This window comes from Temnothorax americanus, unplaced genomic scaffold (genome assembly GCF_048541705.1).
Source record: "Temnothorax americanus isolate GAGA-0224 unplaced genomic scaffold, ASM4854170v1 Scaffold26, whole genome shotgun sequence".
Taxonomy (NCBI): domain Eukaryota; kingdom Metazoa; phylum Arthropoda; class Insecta; order Hymenoptera; family Formicidae; genus Temnothorax; species Temnothorax americanus.
In genome coordinates this window covers 1363907-1385148 of record NW_027509401.1, presented here as the reverse complement: position 1 = coordinate 1385148, position 21242 = coordinate 1363907, and the positions used below count along the sequence as shown (strand labels likewise).

The following is a 21242-nucleotide window of genomic DNA, read 5'->3' as shown; positions in this document are numbered from 1 at the left end:
GATAAAAGTTATCACTTATCCCAGATTTTGCGGAAAAACCGCAACAATTGAGAATTCGCTAATCTTACGCACAGTTTATCCTTTCATTTCATTAAATTATTTGCGATTTAGACACTGGTTGTCAAAAATTCATCGTTTGAACTAATTAGAATAAATAATGAAGCGATATAAACGTGGCAAATGTATACTATAAACTAAGGAGCTGAAAAAAATTTCGAAGGAGAATATAAAGTAATTTGTCTCTGGAAAAATAAGCTGATATACATACGAATAACATGTTATCATGTTTAACAAATCTTCTATATTTCTACCCTGTTAATGCACAATTGTTCTCGTTGCGTTACCTTGTGCGCAAGATCTTGAAGCAAATATTTCTATTCATAATAAAAAATCACTGATTTTCTCCCTCATACTCTTCAAAGCTATTCTTTGTTGGACGGCGAACAATAACGGCGCTGGCAAGGTGCGTAAAATCTCTGAGCTTCGAAATATCCGTCTGCAACTGTAACAGAGATAACTCCAAACGTCTTCCGCGGTTACTTGTCTCTTTATATCGTTCTTACAACCACACTCGCCACCGTCGTTACAGCATTCTTCGTTATCCGACCGCGAAACGAGGCAATTCGATTCTCCATTTTCTCGATTACTGGGAGAACTTGCATTAACGGATTTGGAAGACATAAATTTGGAAACCTCAATTGCCCTCATGGCAGTCACTTCGTTGCCAGAAGGCATAAAGTCCAATCTCGCTTCACAGAGCGCACAATTATCCTCTATACTTTGCTGTACGTTACTCTTTGGGCTTATTTTATCGGCTGTACGGAATACGGTGGATATCGTGCCGGAGAATTGAGATTCCAGCCCCGTCGTGAAATTACGCGCTAATCCCTGTACGGTAGTTGCCGGTGCACTTGGTTCCTTTGATTTAACAGAATTTATCTCGTGGTGCTCCGAATAGTACACCAATTCCTGCTGCGCGAAGTCTCTCATCGGTTTGAGTATCTTGATGTCGGCACACCGAGCGTCGCAGAAGTTTGCCTGCGTGGAGAGTTGCGCGCCTCGTCCTAGGCACACATCTCCGAGCACCTTCGCGGCGATGTCCACAGCGGAGTCGGCCACAAATATCTTGTTGCAATGAAGTTTTCGAGCTGCCGACAGGAGCAGCCTGCGACGTAGCTGATCGGCAAGATCCGTCCTTGAAGTATCGTCCGATAAACTGGCCAATATTGCACGCAGCCGATTATCATTTTCATAGTTTATCACTTCGCCCATCGGTTTTATGTCCAAAGTATCCTCTTCGTTTAAAACCTGACTCATTGATACGGCATAACCGTCAAATCCAGAAGCCTTTGTTTCCTCAGCGATTCTATGTCGCAGCATGTCCCTTTCCTCGCTCGTTCTTTCCGCGGTGCTGTCTGTTCGGATGTTGAAATCTTTCTCAATCACAAAATTCCATATAATAAAAACTTATTGACTTACGAGACTTACCATCTATATACAAAACTACTGTCTTGAAGATGAGTCTCTTGTGAGCAGATTCACTCATGCCAGCTTTGACGAGATGTAAGAGCACGGTGGAGTTTAATTCCCCTGAGTGATCGACCAGTATCGAATCGCCATGGCGAATAATCTTGGATTTACCAAGCGCCGCTCTGAACTTGTGATTCGTAACAATCAGGAAACAACTCTTGCAATAACCGCTTTGGCCGATTAATAAAACGTCAGCGTTCTCACATTTGCATTTTCTGCACAGTGTCGCATCGCTGTTGCAAAAAAATAAGTATTATTACCATTAATATAATATATATCTTATTACATTATTTTATAATAATAATAATAATATAACGTAAATTTTGGAATAATATAATTACATCCTTTTTCTTTTGTTTCATTAAGTGTACTTACGCCAGTGAATCTTTCTCTTTGTTTTTAGTTGTTTCATCATCGTCATCGTCAAACCTGCGATCATTTACCGAACACATCTCCCCTTTTGCGACTTGTCAAACAAATTGTATAATTTACAATTATATTTTACAATCAGACGTTACGAATTATTTACAATAATTAATCACAGATTGAGTGTCTCTAGAGCCCGTGAAAGCATCTTCGTACACTTGATTTTAGGTTAGAATGCAGCGTGTACGTGATCACGTGGCTACGTCAATTACGTTAATTACCGTGTTAAATTTTTTGAATTACCGATAATGAACGTGTCGAATGAATGAATTTATTGAAATGTTACATTATTATTAATTTATATCAAATGCGTAACATGAAAAATTTGAAAGTTGACTACAGAAATTACGATTATTATATTATAGAAATATTATGTGTTATAATTGTTGTATCCATGATGTAAAATTTTTTGCATCATAATTGCATTATTATCGAAAGAACATCATTAAATTACGGGCACCATTGATATTGAAATGATAAATTTATGAAATATGCGAAACGCCAAGATGCACGGACTGCCATAAATAAAGCAACTGATCAAAATGTAACAGAAACGCATTAATTTATTGTCTATTAAAAAATACTATAAAGGATATAAAAATACCATATGTGTAGAACATGTATGGCTATATGTATCACATATTACGATTTATTTCAAAAAAATTAATCTTATCAATTCAAAAAGATTATTTTAAAAACTAAATAAAGTAAAGAGACAACAAATTATAATCTCAAATGCAACAATAATGTATCTTTTGGCTGCTATAGTAATCAAAAATTGAATTCGGAAGTTTAGGAATGTCGATATAAATACAAAGGATCGATTAAATGTAAAGAATATAAAAAAAAATGCGCTGATTGAATTATAGAACGGTATCAAAGTGGAAATAAAGATTACTCACTCTCATCTTCTTTTAAATTACATACAATGCAAATGCTAATTTTGTGTTCCCAGCAAATTAGCTTATGACATTTATTACAAGGCACTTTTGTTTTCCGGTTTTTGTGTTTTGGACAATAAAAGCATTTCCCTGTTTCATGAGTATTCTCTACTTTCGTTCGTCCGCTGGTTACTTGTACAAAATTGGTCATTAATATTTTTAATTCTATTGATAAAGTATCACAATGCAATCTCTGCTGTACGAATGGTAGAGGACTAAATCGCGTGCAATAATTTTTAAACATTTTTGTCTAGGCATTGTAACGTTTGTATTACTTTTATAAATAATCTGACCATTAATCCCAGCAATATTTAATAACGTGAAAAAGATGGTGAGTGGCCACCTGTGACTAGTTCGAGCTACGCTGTATTCCATTTTTAATTTATTATATAACACCTCCTTTCGTTGCATTATAAAAAGAAATGACTTCTGGTCTACGTAAGTTGCCACTCTTGACATCAATATTTGCATTACTGCGCATGGTTGACAGTAACAGAATATATTGTTCTCTCTCTTTGGAACATATGAGACTAAAGTCATATCTTTTGTAAAGGCAAATAACGAGCTGTTAATTGCTCTTTTATTCGTGCTTGTAAATTCCGATGGAAAACTTGTCGTTTATTTTTTCTTAATGCCCCAACTACCGTAATTTGCTTCTTCAATAAATCTTGCGCGAGCGGAATCGATGTGAACCAATTATTAAAAGTGATATTTCTTCCAGAAACTTGAACGGATTCAATAAGTCTTTTAACAATGGCATTAGGTTTGTTTATCGCTTGACAACAACTTTCAGGTTGTTCCCCCGCGTAAATTTCTATATTTATTGTATAAAACGTGCGAGCGTCTGATAAAACAAAAATCTTTATACCATATTTGCTAGATATATTTGAAACATATTGTTTGAAACTACATTTGCCTCTAAATGCTTCAAACATTTCGTCGATGGTGAGGTATTCACTCGGAATACATGAATTTCTACAATTTTTAGTGAACATTTCAAACACTTCGCGCATTGGGGCTTATTCATCGCTTTTTTTCCGCGTGTCTCTCTTGTAAGCGTTATCAAATCTAAGAGCTCTTATTAGCAATTGAAATCTTTTCTTTGACATAGCAATACGAAAAAACGGAGGTTCTAAAGAATCCTTTGTCCAAAGATCATCAATACTCAAGTGACATCGTTAAAATATTCCTGTCAGTCTGACTTCCTCTTATATTATCTTCGTTATCAGGTGCAGAATCCGATAATGAATCACTTTTAAAATGTTCTGACAATTGTGGCTCGATGTCAGAACAGTCATCGTCATCCTCACTGAAGTTCTTTGTCTCATTGTCCGATGTTTCTTCTTGAAACCATATTATACGTATTCCTTCTGTTGCCATGCTGCTGCACTAAAGATTTGGAAAACTTGTGTAATTTCTTTCTGTTTATAGCCGCTGTTTATTCAAAGCGTACTCAAAACTGTAGTACAGGTAATTTTTTTTAAGGGGTTTAAAATAAGACTAATCTTACCCTGTGTCTCCAACTAGTTTTTTGACACAAAACTTTTACACCCTGGTCCGTAACTCTTTTCCTTGTAATATCTCTTTCTAAATTGTGTGTTTATGTGTGTCCACAGTGATGATCGAATCCGTAAGATCATTAAACCCAAAGGATTGTGCGAATCCTCCCTATGGGAAGTAGTATAGGTTATATTATTTTAGATATCTATCGTCCTTAAATATGATATAGAACCGGAAATATTATTTACATTGACATGAAAATTTACTTATCTTTGCGTCAATAATACAGTCTTGTAATTACAAAAGGACGAGGCATTTAACCGGGGTTCATCGACCTGCCACCTGCCATATAAAGCCATAAAATGTAAAATAGTAAAGCTTTAGATTTGGCAAATTGGCAACGGCGCGTGTCACTAGTCATACGTATTTGTTCTCGCCATGAGCGGTCGCACTCAGTTTTACACAATACATATTTTTGACTTCGCAATCTTCGTATCCCATTGTTTTTCTATTACTTCATATTTCTTTTCAGAATTTCAACAGTTCAACACAGTAACAAGAAGACGTTTCCAATCATACCATTTATTGGTCAAATTGCCACATTGTCAGGCATGTGCCTTCATCTCTGAAGAAGAAGAAGAAGCACAGATATATAAATACTTTCAAAGTCTAAAAATTGTACTAACGAAATTTGGAAAACAACCATATACAAATTTAATCGAAAAAGCGTAAGTAAAAAGTCAAAAAGTTTCAGAGTTAATTAAAAAATAAAATGTAAACTGAGCGTTCGCCTTATATGAAGGTTAAAATTAAGTCTCTTATCCGCATTTTATTGTTGATAAACTTGCAATTATACCGTCTGTTATTCTTTTTCGAAGAATTTCCTGAACTGATACATATTGGTGCAATAAAATTAGAGTGAAGCAAACTATACTTGTCTCACTCAACTTAATTGCACTAATATTCACCAATTTAGAAAGTTCTTCGAAAAAGAACAAACCTATATAGATAGTTTTAACTTGTATGTACTTGCATTTAGATTTAAGATTTAGATTTATTTATTGTTTTATTATGTGATACATAGAACGCTCAATGCGGTTGGATCTGATATTGGCGTGGTGGAGTCATGGACGTGGACTGGCGTGGAGAAAACTACTCGTCAAATTATATAGTAAAGTAGACGCATTAATTTTTATTATCTGCTAAAATATTACAAAGATATAAAAATACTATTCTACGTGTAAATATGCATGGTTTCCAATACAATGTATAATATAAAGTCACGTAAAAGTATCGCGTCAAATCGGCGGCGGTCGGTGAAAACTTTCCATTAGAGTCCCTCGAAAATTCTGTCATGTCGTTCGAGTGTAAATAATTCAGAAATTAATGTTGCGTGGAAAGTTTGATTGAGATAAATACGACTCCAGAGACTCTCTCTCGGGTTACATTAGCTGAAAAACGTGTTAAAAATATGATGCCACGCAAATTGAATTCAACAAAGTTCCTTCTTTGTTACGTTTTGCCTCACTTTGCCTCTTGAAAATTTTTCTATGTCGTAAGTTTAATTTTTTATCTTTTGAAAATTATGCCAGATCGCGACTTCAGTTGGAGCCGGTGATCGACGGTGCCACCGTAAAATTATGCTACGTCGCAGACGAATTCTCTGCCTTGTGGTTCTTGCCAGCCGCCAAACGTCCTTTCGATTTCTTGCGCAACGGCAATCGTCAAATGGTCACAACCCGGATTTGCGACAATCTGCAAAAACAATAAGGTCAAGAACGAAGTCAAAACTATAGTTAAATGTAAATTGATGATCGATTCTTAGATAGACAGACTCGGCGATTGCAAATTCAAAATTAATTATGAATTCAAAATTATATGATCTGCATACAGCGCAGTAATGATCGATGAAATGACGAGAGAGGAACATTATACCTATTTTGCATCCATATATATCATCGTTAATGAATTATTTTTTTAATTTTGATTGCGTAATCGTCGAGCTGTCGAGTTTTGATTGCGTAATCTCGCAATCTACAAACGAAGCTATTATTAGTCCATTAATTTGCATTTTTTTTTTACCTGAACTCCAACCGGTAGTTGGTTTTTGTCGAGACCAAGCGGACACTGTGTAACCGGGAATCCCAGCACGTTGAAGATTATCATGTAAGTGTAATTGCATATGTTGTATGCACACTCGTGAGGATAATGCGCCGACGAGGTAAAAGATGGGCAAATTAAAACGCCGTTATCACCCAGCAACTCCTAATCGAATGCCATTGAACATTGTTTTAATATTAATATAAATCACTATATTTTAATATATCATACAGGCAAAAAGTTCAGAAAATACTATCCCAGCAAACGAAAAAAGATTGAAAAGAATTAAAACAGGATTGCCAGGAATTCAATTAAGGACTTTCCGAATTCCATTCTGTCCAAAAAAGGGATTGAAATAGTTTCAATATCATGGAATTCCTTATTTTGGAAAGAATTTGTCTTTTTTGAATCCCATCCAATTCCAACACAAAAATATTATACCACTGAATGCCAGGTTAGGGATTGGAAAGTTTCGTGATGAATTCCATTGAATACCATTGATTCCGTTAACGAAATGAATACCACTAAATGCCAGGTTAGGGATTGGAAAGTTTCTTGATGAACTCCATTGAATACCATTGATTCCGTTAACGAAATGAATACCATTGAACGCCAAACTAGGAATTACAAATTTCCGTATTGAATTCCATTAAATTTCGTCTATTCTGACAATAAAATGAATACCATTGAATGCCAGGATAGGGATTAAAAAGTGTCCGTGTTGAACTCTGTGGCGGTACGCGCCAATAATAGTACACGCCCGCGCGGTATCTGCATTACCGGCAATTCGCGTCGACGCCGCTAGGCGTCGCATCGCCGGGGCATCTTCTCGAGTTCAAAGTTTCGTCTCGACCGCTATGTAAAGGGACCCCCTACGGTGCCTGACAGATCTTACAAATCTCATTTTCGGGCTAATTGCCCGTCGGCAGTAGTGCGTGTAATGCCCTTAGGCATACACAAAAGCTTACCGATGAACAACGGCGCTTGATCGCCCAACGGAGGCGCGAGACGTTTCCTAAACCATCTAATGCCATGCAATTCCATAACCTTTACGGATTCCATAGGAGTGGGTGGAATTTAAAATTTCTTTTTTGGATTCCATGGGATTGGACCATCTCATTTCGAATCCCATCTAATTTCATCTAATTCCGCCAAAAAAGGGATTCAAAGGTATTAAAAAATTTTAATATCTTTTAATCCTTTTGCGTTTGCTGGGATATATGTATATAGAACTTTACCTCAAATTGCTTTTTCAATCGCATTCTTATCTCCATCATTTTTTTATAATTGGAGGCCGATGTTCTTTCAACAATGCTCTTGCCTACCCCATAGCAAATAGCGGGAAAAGTGTGCGACGACATGAAGAAAATAAACTTTAGTGCTTCTGTGAGCACCCTCTTCGATTTCTGAGAAATTTTGAAATGTGTATTCATTTACTGCGACACATCTTAACAATATCTCATTATTTAACTGTACCTTAGGATCATCCCATCGATTAAACATCGAATATACATCACTGATCTTGAAAAGAATGATCAAGCCTAATTCAAAAGACTGTTTCATATTTTCCAAATTTGTCTGCAAATAATAAAAAATATAAATATTATGCTTGTCTACACACAAATACATCAATACTGTTATCTTTTAAATATTTGATTTTAATTCCTTAAAATTTTTAAATACAACATAGGCTTTAAATCCATATGTGCCCCAATATTACCATTACATAATTTTTTAACAATTATGTAATATACGATATCATGTTGTATTATTGTACGTAAACATATTTTACATACTGTATAAGTCATTTTTAATTAATTACTGAAAAGAAGATTAAATCATTGCTACATTATAATACTACACGCTCAAAGAAATAGTGTTTATATTTAATCGTAACAATTTAATCTTCTTTTGTAATAAAATAAAAGTAAATTACATGATGTAAAGATCTTTGAACGTCTGACTTACTTTTTGCACTTGGACATGACTACTGTCTTCGAGGTGCCTCATCAGTTTGGAAATTGCATCTTTTACGTCAGTTGTCAAAGAACTTGGGACCGGGCCGTAATCGTCCATGTAAAAAAACTTTATGTTTTTTAGGCATACCTATACGAATATGCAACTTTGATTTACGTGATCGAACCTTGCTTAAATAAGCATAATAAAATAATATATCTATCCATATTAATTTTATTCATCATTTATATTAATTTTATTATTTAATTTCTTTCATTAACTAATTAATTTATTTCTTTACATTTCTTTTAGTATATGATTAACCCCTGGTATCCATGGACACGTTTCCGCGCGTCAAACGTGCATTTTCATAAGTTATCCCAATCAAATGCGTGCTTTTTTTAAAACGCGCGCATTTGACGCGCAATTTTACGCACGGCAACGCATCCACGGAAACTAGGAGTAAGATTAGCATGAAACAGATGATTAAAATAACAAATTCTGACCTTTTTGTTAAAGGTATTTCTAGCTTCATCCGATTGCGACATTACTGATAACAAGAGAGGCAGATCCGTGGCATATCTAACCATTGAACCGATCGCGAAAAATAAAGGCCAATTTTTATCATTTGCGCTAGGTTTGTGACCTTCTACTGATATCCAGTCTAAGGGAGAAAATATAAAATTGTTCTATCTGTTATTTATTAGTTTCTACAGTTTTATAAACAAGTATACAAGATTAAAATTTTCGTTATTTCATTGTTCTCTCTTTTTTTTTTTTTTTTTATTGATCGTTCGATGAAACTTACTTGGTGTGGGTTTATGGCCAAAAACGCCGCAAAACATTGCCGGCAGCCTGGCCGATCCTCCGATGTCCGAAACCAAGCTCAGGATCGAGGCGCCAGAACCGACAAGAGCAGCCTGATTAAATACAACAATTTCTATCTTTTATAAAATTCCATTATGTATTATTTTAATAAGAATCTTTAATTTCTATGGGTATTAGGAGAAAAAAGAACTCTGGCGTCTACGTAAAAAAAAAAAGAAAATATACAAACCTCGCCACCGGAAGAGCCACCCGCAGTCCTCCGTGTATCGTAAGGATTCCTGGTGGTGCCAGTTATTTTGTTGGAGGTGTGCCACCACATGCACAATTCCGGAGTGTTGCTGACGAGAAGAGGAATTCCACCAGCCTCGCGGATCCTCGCTACAACTTCGGCGTCTTTTGTCGCCCTCGAGGGAGTATCTTTCATCGCCACGGTATGACTCATCCCTAAATATAGATAAATTTTTATTTTAATTGTGTATTACTTATATGCCATAAAGCTACGCTATAAAATTATTCTACATATATTGCATCCAGATAATATATTTTTGTTATGTACTTGCAGAAATTATACAGAGTACGATGTCTTCGAGACAGAAAGTGAATAGCGTATTATCCCTTGGAAAATTTTACATCGATTTTTGTTCGATAAAATTTTCGACATTCAGTAAGTACAAGCAATTTGAATTAAAATTAATTCGTAGTTTGCCATGGCATGCGTGTATTTTCAAATAATATTTACAGAATGCCCGACTATGATCTTGAGTCCAGAGATCTCTGCGATTCCTTGCGATTTTATGTTGATTTAAATATGCCAATATACCATGCACTTATTTGAACATACATAGTACTCAGTATATGGAATGGCAAATCGATGTTTATTGCGCTAACATACTACTTCTAAGAAAAATTCTTAGCGAGTTCTAACACTTTTCTGTCATGAGTTTATTGGTGGGAAAATAATTTCGTTAAACCGTGCGAATTACTACATAGTAGTATGTGCAAACGATGAGTTGTCTAAAGTAACTTAAACAGAGAAAAAGATGAGAAGATATTAATATGCAAGGAAGACATCAAAAACATAATATAACATTTACGTTTCGACGGTCTTCTTCAGAACGTTCTAATCGATAAAATTACATTAATAAATTACGCAAAGTAGACATAAAAGATTGAGAGAGACAAAGGCTGATGGTCAAATTAAAAAAAATCGCATACAATAAAAGAGTTATAACAATTTCTGTCGTTGGACAAGCGCGTTAGAACGTTATGAAGAAGACCAAGTAGGTCGAAACGTAAATGTTATATATACATATGTTTATTAAATTTTAATTTTAAACTAACATTTAAAATTTGTTTGCTCGAATTTTGGCCGTTTAACCTTCCTTAGCAATACATATTAAATTTAACTAAAATAAGTAAATATATATGGAAGGGTAAAAACCGTGGTGTAAGTCAAATTTTTCAAAATATTTTTTTGTGTGCACAGATGCAATTTATATATTGTACAGATTTCATTTATGCACACGAGAAAATATTTTAAAAAATTTGACTTACACCACTCTGGTTTTTACCTCTCCATATTCAGAATGTGACTGAACTATGTGACTCACCTTGAACAGCGATACTTTCTTTAATCGTCACAGGTAGCCCGAGCAGCGGTCTCTCGCTCGCGATTTTCGCCTCGTCTATAGTTGTTGACTGCAGAAATTTGTCAATTTCACGTGCCTCTTGAATCGCCACATCGAAACGATCTTCTACGATAGCGTTGATCGATGGATTCACCTCCTTGCATCGCTTCACGTATGCGATAATCACTTCCTCGGAACTGATCTGCCGATAATTGAGAAGATATAACATATTGAATAACTTTGGTTTGATTCGACTTAAGATGATTTCAAGTGCGTATCCTACATTGATTTGGCAATAATATTGCCTAAAAATCGTTTCAACAGAATAACATAAATTTACCTCTCTTTTGCGGATTTTCCGCGCAATTTCAGTCGCCGACAGCAGCAAAATTCGATCCTTGATCGGCGGGCATCGTCGTCTCTTCCTCAAACCTCGCAGTTTGAAGAACGGGCCGAGCAAACAACGGAGAAGAAATAAGCCGTACTTTACTATTATCCTCACTATTATCGCGTGGACCTTCGGTATGAAATGATATGTGTTCTAACAATTTCTTAAGCATATCTTTAAGAGATGGAATCTGAAGTGAATATATGTAGAGTTTTACCATAATGCTGATAACGCTTATCACGTTTTTCTCTACAAGTTGAGAGGGTCAGTTTCGCAGTTTTGAGATTAGTCACGTTGTCACGTTGATATACAATCCATACAACTTAAAGATTTCGATTGTTCTAGATAAAGATTGAAAGTTATAACTTTCATTAAATATTGTTATCGTATATCATCTTATATTATTAATTTAAACTCACCGAATTGACCAAACGGAGATCACTGTAGATGATGTTTAATGATGACAATGGAAACTCCATAACGCGTTGTATTACGTTATTGCGATTTATTACGGTTGATTGTTTTTAATTAATCCATCAGTCCCATTGACAGTACGCTTACATTAGTTACAGGAGACACGTGATGCAAAAACTGAAATTACGCGAAAGTATGTTTAATTTAACTCGAAGTTTTCGAAGTTGCCATCAACAGAAGAATTATCTTTTTTAAGAAAACGTTTTAATAATTGACCGAGAAGAAAAGAAGATCGAGAGTTGTTTTGTAGGTATATGTTAAATTAAAATATATTTAACTCTAACATTAATTAACTGATATCGAATTTCGTCAAAAATTCTTTCAGAGAAACTTTCTCGATAATTAAGCGAAAAAAAATGAGATCGAGATATTCAAAATGTTGTCACAATATTTTAGTGAGTACAATATATCTAACTGACGCGATTTTGATATAAAAGGCAAATACCTCTAAATCAACTTTTCCGATCGGGGACGATCGCTATATACGGAATATCGCCGTAAAAATACATACGTCTCGTCATTTGTTCACAGAACTTTACTGGAAGCGTAGGCAATGGAAGTATGTACATGTGAAATATCGCGAAATATCGTCACTGAAGGAAACTGTTCATTACACAGAGCCGATTTTACGAGTTTATTTTTACTTAGTCATTGTCGTTTATGTTAATCCCACACGGATGTCTGACGCAATACTTTGTAGACACTTCCTCGAGGTTTTAGGTCGTATCCCGCGCACGGTTCGCCATTGAAAACATCAACGAAGTGCGAGACGAGAATTTTAAAAGACCCACCTTACCTCCTTTCTTCGCACCAACATTCATACGCAATAAGACGTATACCGGTTATCTCAAACGGGTTATCTCAAACATGACGTAGATTTTTGGGGCTAATTTCGTTTTTGATTATGTTCACTAATGAATATCATTTCCGAAAATATCCAATGTTATTGAACGAGATACAATAGTAGACATTTGTTGCTAATTGAAATTAATTCGTCAATAAAAATTAATTTGGATCTAAATCAAGCATTTTATCGCTATTTATTATAAACGAGAAAAAGATTGTTGCTGACAAAAAGAATACATGCTAGTATTGATAGAATAGTTATGACAATAAGTTTTGCGCGTGTGTGTAAAAAGAAAATTAATTTAACTGTATAGCACTCTCAAATGTGGGAATTGTCGTTGAGTTTGCAAATCGACTCAAGTTTCGGGAGTTATTATTTCACATGAATGTTATATTAAAAAATTCACGTTTTATATAATTTGTTTCTTGCAAATTATATTTAAGTTTTCTTCTTACAAAAAGTTTTTTTAGAAATTTAAATTTAAAAAATGAGTTATATTTAGTTTTATTATATAAATATATTATATACATTTTTTTTTCATGCATGAAGAGTAATGATGAGAGAGAAATTACTTTTATTCGAAAGAAAATACTTTCATTTGAATTGATTAAAATTACATAATTAATAATATCGTATCATGTAACGTGTATCAAATAAATATTTACTTATTTTATAGCGTTTTTCACTGGCAGAGCTGGTGCGCATTCAGTGCACATTAAAGCCGTCGTACACAAACCATCAATGTAAATTGTACGTTTAATATAAACGAATTAAATCATGAAATCCTCAATATTCTTTATTGCACTATTTGGTAAAATATGTATTTTATCAGTCGAAATATTTGCATTTTACTTTAAATATTAGAGATTAAATCAGTGTACACAACGGCCAGTTCTGCCAGTGAAAAACGCTATTAATTACTATTATCTTATTTACGAAGTATCAATTACAAAACAAGTAGATTCTGATCAAGTTCATTGCACAAGAACCGCATTCAAGATGTAAATATACATGTATGCATATGCTATATGATGATTCGATATTAAACTGCGTCAAAACACATGCGTCAAAACTGATTCGAATTGTTTAATCTTGATTAAACTCAATTTTTATATTAATAATATATTACATTTTTTATATAAATATAATATGCTAATATCATCGTGCATCTTAAAATTATAATCTAAAAAAGAGATAGAGCGAATTGTTAATCTGGTTGTTGCAATTGAAGGATTTAGCGCCACGATCTTTTTATTTAAAAACTTTAAGGAAATTTTAATTTAAATTTGAAATAAAATTAAAATATTATAATTTTATATTATACGCATTGATATGATAGAACACATCTGTATTTGCAACTTTTATATTTTCTCTGAATCCATGCAAAATATAAAAATTTACACATAAAATATAACGTTTGTACATTATTAAATATAAATAAGAGAATTGAGATAAATTCTAATTATCTCACCTAATATTAATTTTTACGAATTTGCAGGAAAGCGTGTCGGATCATTACGTACCGTAGGAGACAATCTTGATAAGATACACAGGATTCGAGGCGACTAATCCAGTAGCATCCGTTGCAGGCCACGATCGTTCACGACTGATTCGCATCGATTTGCACGAAAGAAAGAAACCGGCATCAAGCGAACTTAAAAATGTGGGACGAATGCCGAAGTACGTTCCACGGCGCTTTGCTTTTTATCATTCTCGATGACGCGCGTTTCCTACAAAGACTTTTTTTCTTAGTACTCACTGTTGAAGCTTCTGTGGTCCATTCACTTATGCCTGATTGGAGGACTTTATAAATTTGACCATTTACGTCAGTCTTTTTCTCGAAGTTGAATAAATTTAAATAATTATAGTCGAAAAAAGTAATCAATATGTAGACCTGATCCTGATATCTTGTTACTGAATTATTAATCAATGTGATTTAAATAACTGATATCTGGAAAACATAAATATAACAATAGTAAACTTTGGTTTCTGCGAACGTATATGTATTGTATATAGTATGTGTTTTGGCCGACTGGTCGACTCGACAATCAAGATACCGTAATATTTGGAGAAGAGAAATCTGTATGAAATGAAAAGTGGCACACGAATTCAGAACGCTCGAAAATCACTGAGAAAAAGAATTAAGTATAGATGTGATAACATTTTAATAATTTTTCTATTCAAATACTTTTTCCGATTTTTGCAAGTAAAATTATATTTTATTAAGAAAATGATTTATACAGAGTATTTTGAAATTACTGGGAGAAACTGAACCGGCTAATAGAATCTACAAAAAAAGGTTTTAGGTAATCATAGAGAGAGATCCGTAAATTAAACGTTTTTAATTTTTCATTTTATAAGTTAAGTTCTTTGTACGATATGTCATATGGTAATATATCTCGGAGCTTAAAATGTCAACAATTTCTATATCTAAAAATTCGCAGAATAAACAACTGAATATCTCAGAAAGGAATCACTTTGCAGACCTACGTTAAAATTGCGTTACCTGTTTGTAAATTTTATTAGCCAGTCTGATTTTTACTCATAGTTCCAAAACACACTTTGCATATACAAGAAAAAAAAGAAAGAAAACAATTCTTGAGGTGATAATGAAAAGATCAAACGGGAGTTATAAATAAATTAAGCATCTTTAAATCAAGCGTTATATAAATCTCTAGCAATTGAAAAATGATTTGGTCGAAAAATAATTTGATAAATAATTATAAAAAGGAATTAATTAATTTTTCGTAACAAGTTCATACAGATATCTGTAATTCATACTATTTACGATAAGAAGAAAAGTAAGCGGATACAATCGGAACGATATTTATTACAGAAAGATTACAAGATTATATTCAGGACTATAAACATTTTAGACGCGGCCCACGCGCCGTGATTGGGACGCGAGGGTTTCCTCGTTTAATCATGAAAAATATTATTTACATTGCACATATATCACTAGCGTTACTATCAGACGAGCGGACAGTTGGTCGTTGAGAACTCCCCGCGAAAGGCCGTTCCGAACGAAAAGAATACAACCTCATCTCAACACGATCGTCTTCCCCGACGCGTAAAGAAATGATCTCAAGAGGATTTCTAGCGTAAAAATGGTCCCTTTACGCGATCGAGTTATCGCTTCGTGTTCACAACTCGACTGATCAGATTATCAACGTCAAATCAGTTTCTACAAACCTTGCGTTAATTTTCATCCTTTCTAAACTTAGCAGATTACGATTACTTAGTGCGCGTAATTTTGACGCTAAAAGAGCCGAAGATTAGGAACAATCTTGTAGACAGCCGTCTTTCTTTCTCGAGACGTTCAGCTAAGAGCTTGAAAATGTCCTCGAAAACTTACTTTATTTATATCTAATAGAGATCTCTTATAAAAGTTACAGAATTTGTGAATACTCGAGAAATATATTCCTCGTCTGTTCGGCTCTTTCGGCGTCGAGTTTTTTTTTTTCGATCTTTCGCTATTCTTCCGTGTGTAATATTTATTTTAGGATAATTTCGAAACGTGTTGTTCGCAGATAATTCGCACGACCGTGTCGGACAGTCGCGTTTGAGGCACTCGCGTCGCGGAAAGTCGCTCAAGAGGAAAGTGAGAAAGCACTCGTTTTTTTTTTCTGATCGGGGGAGATCATCGCTAAGGTAAGCGTTTAAACATCACGAATGGATAGCAGTTGCGGATTAGCGTCGAGACATCGCTGATATATTCGGTCAAGACCAAAAATAGCCATTTGTAACCGGTTATCGAGAATGAATAAAATAGTCTTCTAGTAGGCGACTATCGTCCATCGCGAACGGGCGCTATTGTTACCCTCTCCGAAGAACGCAGGCGAGTATTTTTTGCTCTCGCTCTCTCCGCTTCTTATCGCCTTTCTTTAAGTACCGAATATAATATTACCATTACTATCATTATCATTTACGTCTACACGTTCAGCGTGTATGCGCGCCACCTTCGTCCCTCGGCGCTATCACCTTACTTCGCCGTCATTAATCACTATTTTGTGTCGTTATAGTAAAATACGTCAATCATATGTATATACGTATACATATACAAGGTTCACGCGATCGAACTCTTAACGTCTACTGCAATGAAAAAAATATGTTTCCATTTTTATGACTTTTCTCAGCACTTCGGAGTCTTCCTAAAGATTTGTCGTTAGCGTATACGCGCAGCTTGCCGAAAGAAACGACGAAATTACGTCGATACGTTCGTGACGAATCGAGTTATCTTATTTAAGTGGCAATAATAGTCGGCGACCAATTATTATGTTACTTGTGCAATTCGCGACGCGCAGTTGGCCCGAGAGTTGTACAATTATTCTCTTTAAGTACCGACTAAATAAAGCACTCGAAGTCGGACGTTGCGGATTGGAGCTTTTGTGGACGATTAGTGTTGGCTCGATAGAAATCCTTTGTTCATTAATGCAGCATAAAATCAATTAGACGGTGACGTAGACGAAGATAAATAAGAGCTAGTAAGATATTGTGTTACATCAATTGGCGTTTGCGGAAACACCGTGATATCTTTTTTTTTTTGTCGATAACGTTGTCGTGACGGTAATTTCTAGAAATCGGAAACGGAAAATTGTCGAGAATTATACGGGGAATTGCAGTAAGACGACGTAGACCGCCTGACTACCGGCATTTGAAAAGCGTCTGAAGCGGGAAATATCACTTTCTACGGGAACAAAACGCGTACAAAAACCCTAGTCGTATAAATAAGTCTATAAGCGCTTAACAGGACGATATCTTAAGGTAGTCGTTACAGTAGTAATGCGATAGCGTGTTGCGCGCGTTAACTTTTCTTTCCTTTTTTTTAACGGCACTATATATAATATGTTATTACCAATAATGTGGTTTTTCGATAAAAAAAAATACGATACGGGATGCTAACCCGAGAAATGATAGGAAATAATCGTTTACAAAACTATCCCTAAACGTAAAAGTAACCGTACGAAGTTCACGATATGCCGTTGCATTCGTACATAGCCGTACGAAACGATCAGTAATTTCTACATTCATATAACAGCGACAGTATTTTTACATTCGATAATACAGCGGCGGATAATAATAACAAAATTGCAGAACCCGCGAGCATTACGAGTGGTCTTGTTCTCTTGCGAAAAAGAGACGCGTCTATTTAGCATTTTCGAAACACCCTCTTCTCGAGATGCGCCGACACTTTGTACTGAAAATCGCGCTGCCGGCTGTCTCTCCTTCGCGTATCAGCGGTGTGCAATTGATAAAACGTAATAAATTACAATTGAAACGTTTGGGAAACGTTCGGAGAAAAGACCGAGTCACAAAGTCGAACGCGCCGTCTTAGAACTATCGTCTCGTTATCCTTATCCACTCGATAGTAGTTTTCTATCTCTCTCTTTTTGTTTGTGTTGTGTGTTTGTGTATATGTATGCGGTGAGTATACAGAATACATCCATCATCCATGCGCCGTCGGAGAAGAATCAGGCTTTAGAGCGAACACCCTAGGCATTTGCTGGTGTTTTCAGTCACTTGTTTCCGGAACGGCAGCGTGTTTTCGCCGCCAATTCTTCGAGACGGAGGCAGATCGCGAGGTTAGCGATTAATAGATCAGTTTAAATAATGCACGTGTATGTGTGGGTTAGCGAAAACAGCGTGGTTGAGAGATTCTTTGGAAAAGTTTCGAGAGGACGAATGGCTCGTAGATGGTAGACGGGCTCATCGCGCGTCTTTCGCCGTCAGCTTCTCTATTAGTTCCTGCAGAGGCGCCAATTCTCTTCTCTCGATCAAATTAAATTCCTATAATGCGAGATCAGTAGCGTTAGATAGCAGAAATAAACATTAGATATCAAAAATAAACTCAAATAATAAAGTATTACAGCTATATGCATTATCATATCACCTGAAAAAATGTTATCATTACTCTTGTTATCGATTTACCCTGTTAATCTTTTTTAAATGAGACTATGATTATATACCTGAACGAAGAATATGAAATGCTTGAACGACGTGTTTAAGTGCGCCTCCTCGCCGAGCTGCACGACTTCGCTAAAATGTTGATGGTAGATGTGAGCGTACACTCTGAATAACCGCTTCAGGATAGTCTTCGCGATAGACAGGAAATTTTTAGGGAAAGGAACTCCTACAAAGAGAATAATCGAGAATTAGTTTTCGGCTCGGGGATAAGTGGCAAGAGAGAGAGAGAGAGAGAGAGAGAGAGAGAGAGAGAGAGAGAAAGCGTAAAAACAAAATAATACAATTACCGATTTTGGATGGAAATAGAGTCTCGTCGTCCAATTGATCTTGCACCCAGGTCATTAAGTAGTCTATGTATTTGGGTGCCGAGCATTTGATAGGCTTTTTCACCGTGTGACCGTCGGCCCAGTGATATTCGTACTTCGGTCCAGCCGACATGATGGGACAACTCTCCTCCGTGCAGAATTCTGTGATGGTGCCGTACAGCATGTTGATTTGATTGAAAAAATCAACGGCTAGGGAGAAGAGACAGAATGACGTTTAGATCTGGTCGATGCGAGGTACACAATGAGAACGGAAAACGGACGTTTCGACTTACTGTTAACGGCGACCCACTCGTTCAGATCCTCTCCTTCGGGAAGCATAACGGCCAGTCGCAAATTACCGGAGCCCAGCGTAGCAGCGGCATGTTTCATCAGGTCGTACTGATGAGTGCCCTCCGGGATATTTTTCTTTGGTTTAAAGGTCTTCGAAGACCTGCTCCCACTAAGAGGGAAAAGATAAAAGGACAAATATCAGAAGAGCACAGTATTTATGACTTCTATTTGCTACTGGGAGATTTGAAGTTATTTCTCTAATACTTTAGATCGATATTTACTATACGATACTATAATTAATTATGCATCTTTACTTCGGAATCTGAAGTATGAAACGACACAAAAAGATATCGTATAAATGTAGGTCGTTTATCGCTACAGATAACTCGATTAACTGCCGACTTATTCCTGTTATCGATAAGATTAAAAATGGCAAGTGTCAAGAAATTTAATTAAAAATTAGATATGTGTATAATACGTGATTCCAAGTTTACTCCTATTACTTTATTTACCAAAAATTTTGTCTCAATAATTGTATTTTCTGATTTATCAGAAATTGCATTTCTTTAACAAACAAACAAAAAATAAATTCTCCATTTAACTATGCCCTTTTACACTCCCTGAAATATTTAGACAAAGTCTAAAAGTCTAAAATATATATATGTATATCCGTTTTCTCGCATGCAGAAATATTGGATATGATATTCTCCTACATTCAGCAAAAATTCACCCTCTCTCCTTTCTCCAAAAACACGCCTACGCTTGCTGCGTAATGAGCAACAAGAAGCAAGTGAGCAAAAGAGCAAACATCATCTCCCTTTCTCTTTTTCCGTTTAGCTGCGTCTCTTTACGCTTTCTCTCCTCGATCGCCTCTTTTCTCCCCGCGGAAAAGCCTAAATATACTTTTCGTTGCAGACGCGAAAAACGTGAAGGACGGCGCAGCTGGAAGGAAAAAAAGGAAGAAGAAGAAGAAGAGAGAAATCGCGCTTGGCCGCGAGTTGTGACGCTCAGCTGATCGTGATCGCGCGCACGCAGAAATCATTTATCGCGGATGTCAAAGCGGACTCGAGAGCGTCGGCGTCGAGCGAGGACTCTCGATGACGAGGAGACCACAAGGCGCGGCCACCGAGACCGATGATTCATAGATTACGCGCCGCGTCGAGCGATAATCCTGACACGGTCGGGGAACATGGTGCATGGTGGGTCCCGCGGGAAGACGCGCAAAGGGAAGAGCCGCCTGCGCGCGCGATAGGCGTGCTAATTTTATCCTCGATCGATCCACCGGCGGACGGCATCGACTCACCCTCGTCGAGCTCGTCGTCGTGGAGAACGATAAATTCGATTTTCAGATTAGATATAGAAAAAAAGAGAGAAAGAAAGAAAAAGAGAGAGAGAGAGAGAGAGAGAGAGAAGAAAGGAGAACGTCCCGGAGTGGAACGAGAAACAAAGATTCGCGGATCCTAAAAGGAAAAAAAAAAAAAAAAAAAAAAAACAAGTCGTCAGCTGTCACCGGAGGAGACGGACAAGGGAGGGATCCTCGTCGGCCTCGTCGCGTCCTCTTACTTCCCGCAAGGATGTATCGATCGGACGAGGGCGACGATTCAATTCGACTCGACCGGACTCGACTGGACGGAGGTGGAGAAAGTCGCGATTGTCGCGAAGGCGAAGAGAGGAGCAACTCACAATAGGAAACTCATCGTGACGGCTCGTCGGTAGCTGTATAGCTGGGGTCGCTCCGCTCGTTGGGCCCGCTCTCGCCCGTTCCGCTGCCTGCGTCCTCGCTCAACTGGACTTACTGGACGCGCGTAACGAGACTACGGACCGTGGGGTTTTTATCACGACGACGAGAACGCGTCAGTCGGCCCCGGCCGCCGCACTCGCGCGCGCGATCGCCTCCTCGCGGTTCTACCCGCTCTTCCCTGTCCCGTGGAACGTTGCTCCGTGCCGGGAAAGACGAGTCGCCGTCGCGCAACCCAGACCGCCCGCTGCGTCGTCGTCCGTCGTCCGTCCACTACTCCTCTGACAAGTCGTCCGGTTTCTCTCGCGCTTTTTCTCTCTCTTTCT

The 21242-nt window shown here is 36.7% G+C and overlaps 4 protein-coding genes and 1 long non-coding RNA gene across 15 annotated transcripts; 2 read left to right on the top strand and 3 right to left on the bottom strand.

Annotated features, from left to right (window-relative positions):
• Positions 1-278: 278 nt before the first annotated feature.
• Positions 279-3051, bottom strand: Ctu2 (Cytosolic thiouridylase subunit 2). Of its 2 annotated transcripts, XM_077409206.1 has the most exons (4): positions 2859-3051; positions 1906-1996; positions 1489-1763; positions 279-1415 (listed from the first exon to the last, which is right to left on the bottom strand). In XM_077409206.1, the coding sequence occupies exons 1-4, from the start codon at positions 3046-3048 to the stop codon at positions 379-381; spliced, it is 1593 nt and encodes a 530-aa protein (XP_077265332.1). In that variant the 5' UTR covers positions 3049-3051; the 3' UTR covers positions 279-378. The 2 variants fall into 2 exon arrangements, with proteins under 2 accessions (XP_077265332.1, XP_077265333.1); XM_077409207.1 differs by lacking the exon at positions 2859-3051 and having other exon boundaries at positions 1906-2128.
• A 1145-nt stretch (positions 3052-4196) lies between these two features.
• LOC143899173 (uncharacterized) lies at positions 4197-9091 on the top strand. 4 transcript variants are annotated; one of them, XM_077409221.1, is made up of 6 exons: positions 4197-4367; positions 4930-5125; positions 5482-5568; positions 5990-6168; positions 6498-6563; positions 8973-9091. In XM_077409221.1, coding segments are annotated over exons 1-4 (420 nt in total). In that variant the 5' UTR covers positions 4197-4231; the 3' UTR covers positions 5991-6168; positions 6498-6563; positions 8973-9091. The 4 variants fall into 4 exon arrangements, with proteins under 4 accessions (XP_077265347.1, XP_077265345.1, XP_077265346.1 ...); XM_077409219.1 differs by having other exon boundaries at positions 5990-6199; XM_077409220.1 differs by lacking the exon at positions 8973-9091 and having other exon boundaries at positions 6498-6930.
• Positions 5562-14282, bottom strand: LOC143899165 (fatty-acid amide hydrolase 2-A-like). 4 transcript variants are annotated; one of them, XM_077409205.1, is made up of 13 exons: positions 14142-14282; positions 11717-11888; positions 11515-11662; positions 11250-11426; positions 10892-11111; positions 9511-9725; positions 9262-9373; positions 8960-9117; positions 8466-8603; positions 7974-8075; positions 7736-7903; positions 6480-6662; positions 5562-6152 (listed from the first exon to the last, which is right to left on the bottom strand). In XM_077409205.1, exons 3-13 carry the CDS (start codon positions 11515-11517, stop codon positions 6036-6038), a joined length of 1593 nt encoding a protein of 530 aa, XP_077265331.1. In that variant the 5' UTR covers positions 11518-11662; positions 11717-11888; positions 14142-14282; the 3' UTR covers positions 5562-6035. The 4 variants fall into 4 exon arrangements, with proteins under 4 accessions (XP_077265331.1, XP_077265328.1, XP_077265329.1 ...); XM_077409202.1 differs by having other exon boundaries at positions 11515-11638; XM_077409203.1 differs by lacking the exon at positions 14142-14282 and adding an exon at positions 12283-12416 and having other exon boundaries at positions 11515-11638.
• LOC143899176 (uncharacterized) lies at positions 9573-15997 on the top strand. Of its 4 annotated transcripts, none has more exons than XR_013257404.1 (7): positions 9573-9712; positions 9844-9945; positions 10925-11179; positions 11282-11431; positions 11864-12017; positions 12097-12166; positions 14117-15997. It is a non-coding gene; the product is annotated as an uncharacterized LOC143899176 (long non-coding RNA). The 4 variants fall into 4 exon arrangements; XR_013257407.1 differs by lacking the exon at positions 14117-15997 and adding an exon at positions 12303-12439; XR_013257405.1 differs by lacking the exon at positions 12097-12166.
• Positions 15429-21239, bottom strand: Mats (MOB kinase activator-like 1). Its single transcript, XM_077409215.1, has 5 exons — positions 20862-21239; positions 19181-19347; positions 18870-19097; positions 18585-18748; positions 15429-18405 (listed from the first exon to the last, which is right to left on the bottom strand). Exons 1-5 carry the CDS (start codon positions 20873-20875, stop codon positions 18325-18327), a joined length of 654 nt encoding a protein of 217 aa, XP_077265341.1. The 5' UTR covers positions 20876-21239; the 3' UTR covers positions 15429-18324.
• Between the last annotated feature and the right edge of the window lie 3 nt (positions 21240-21242).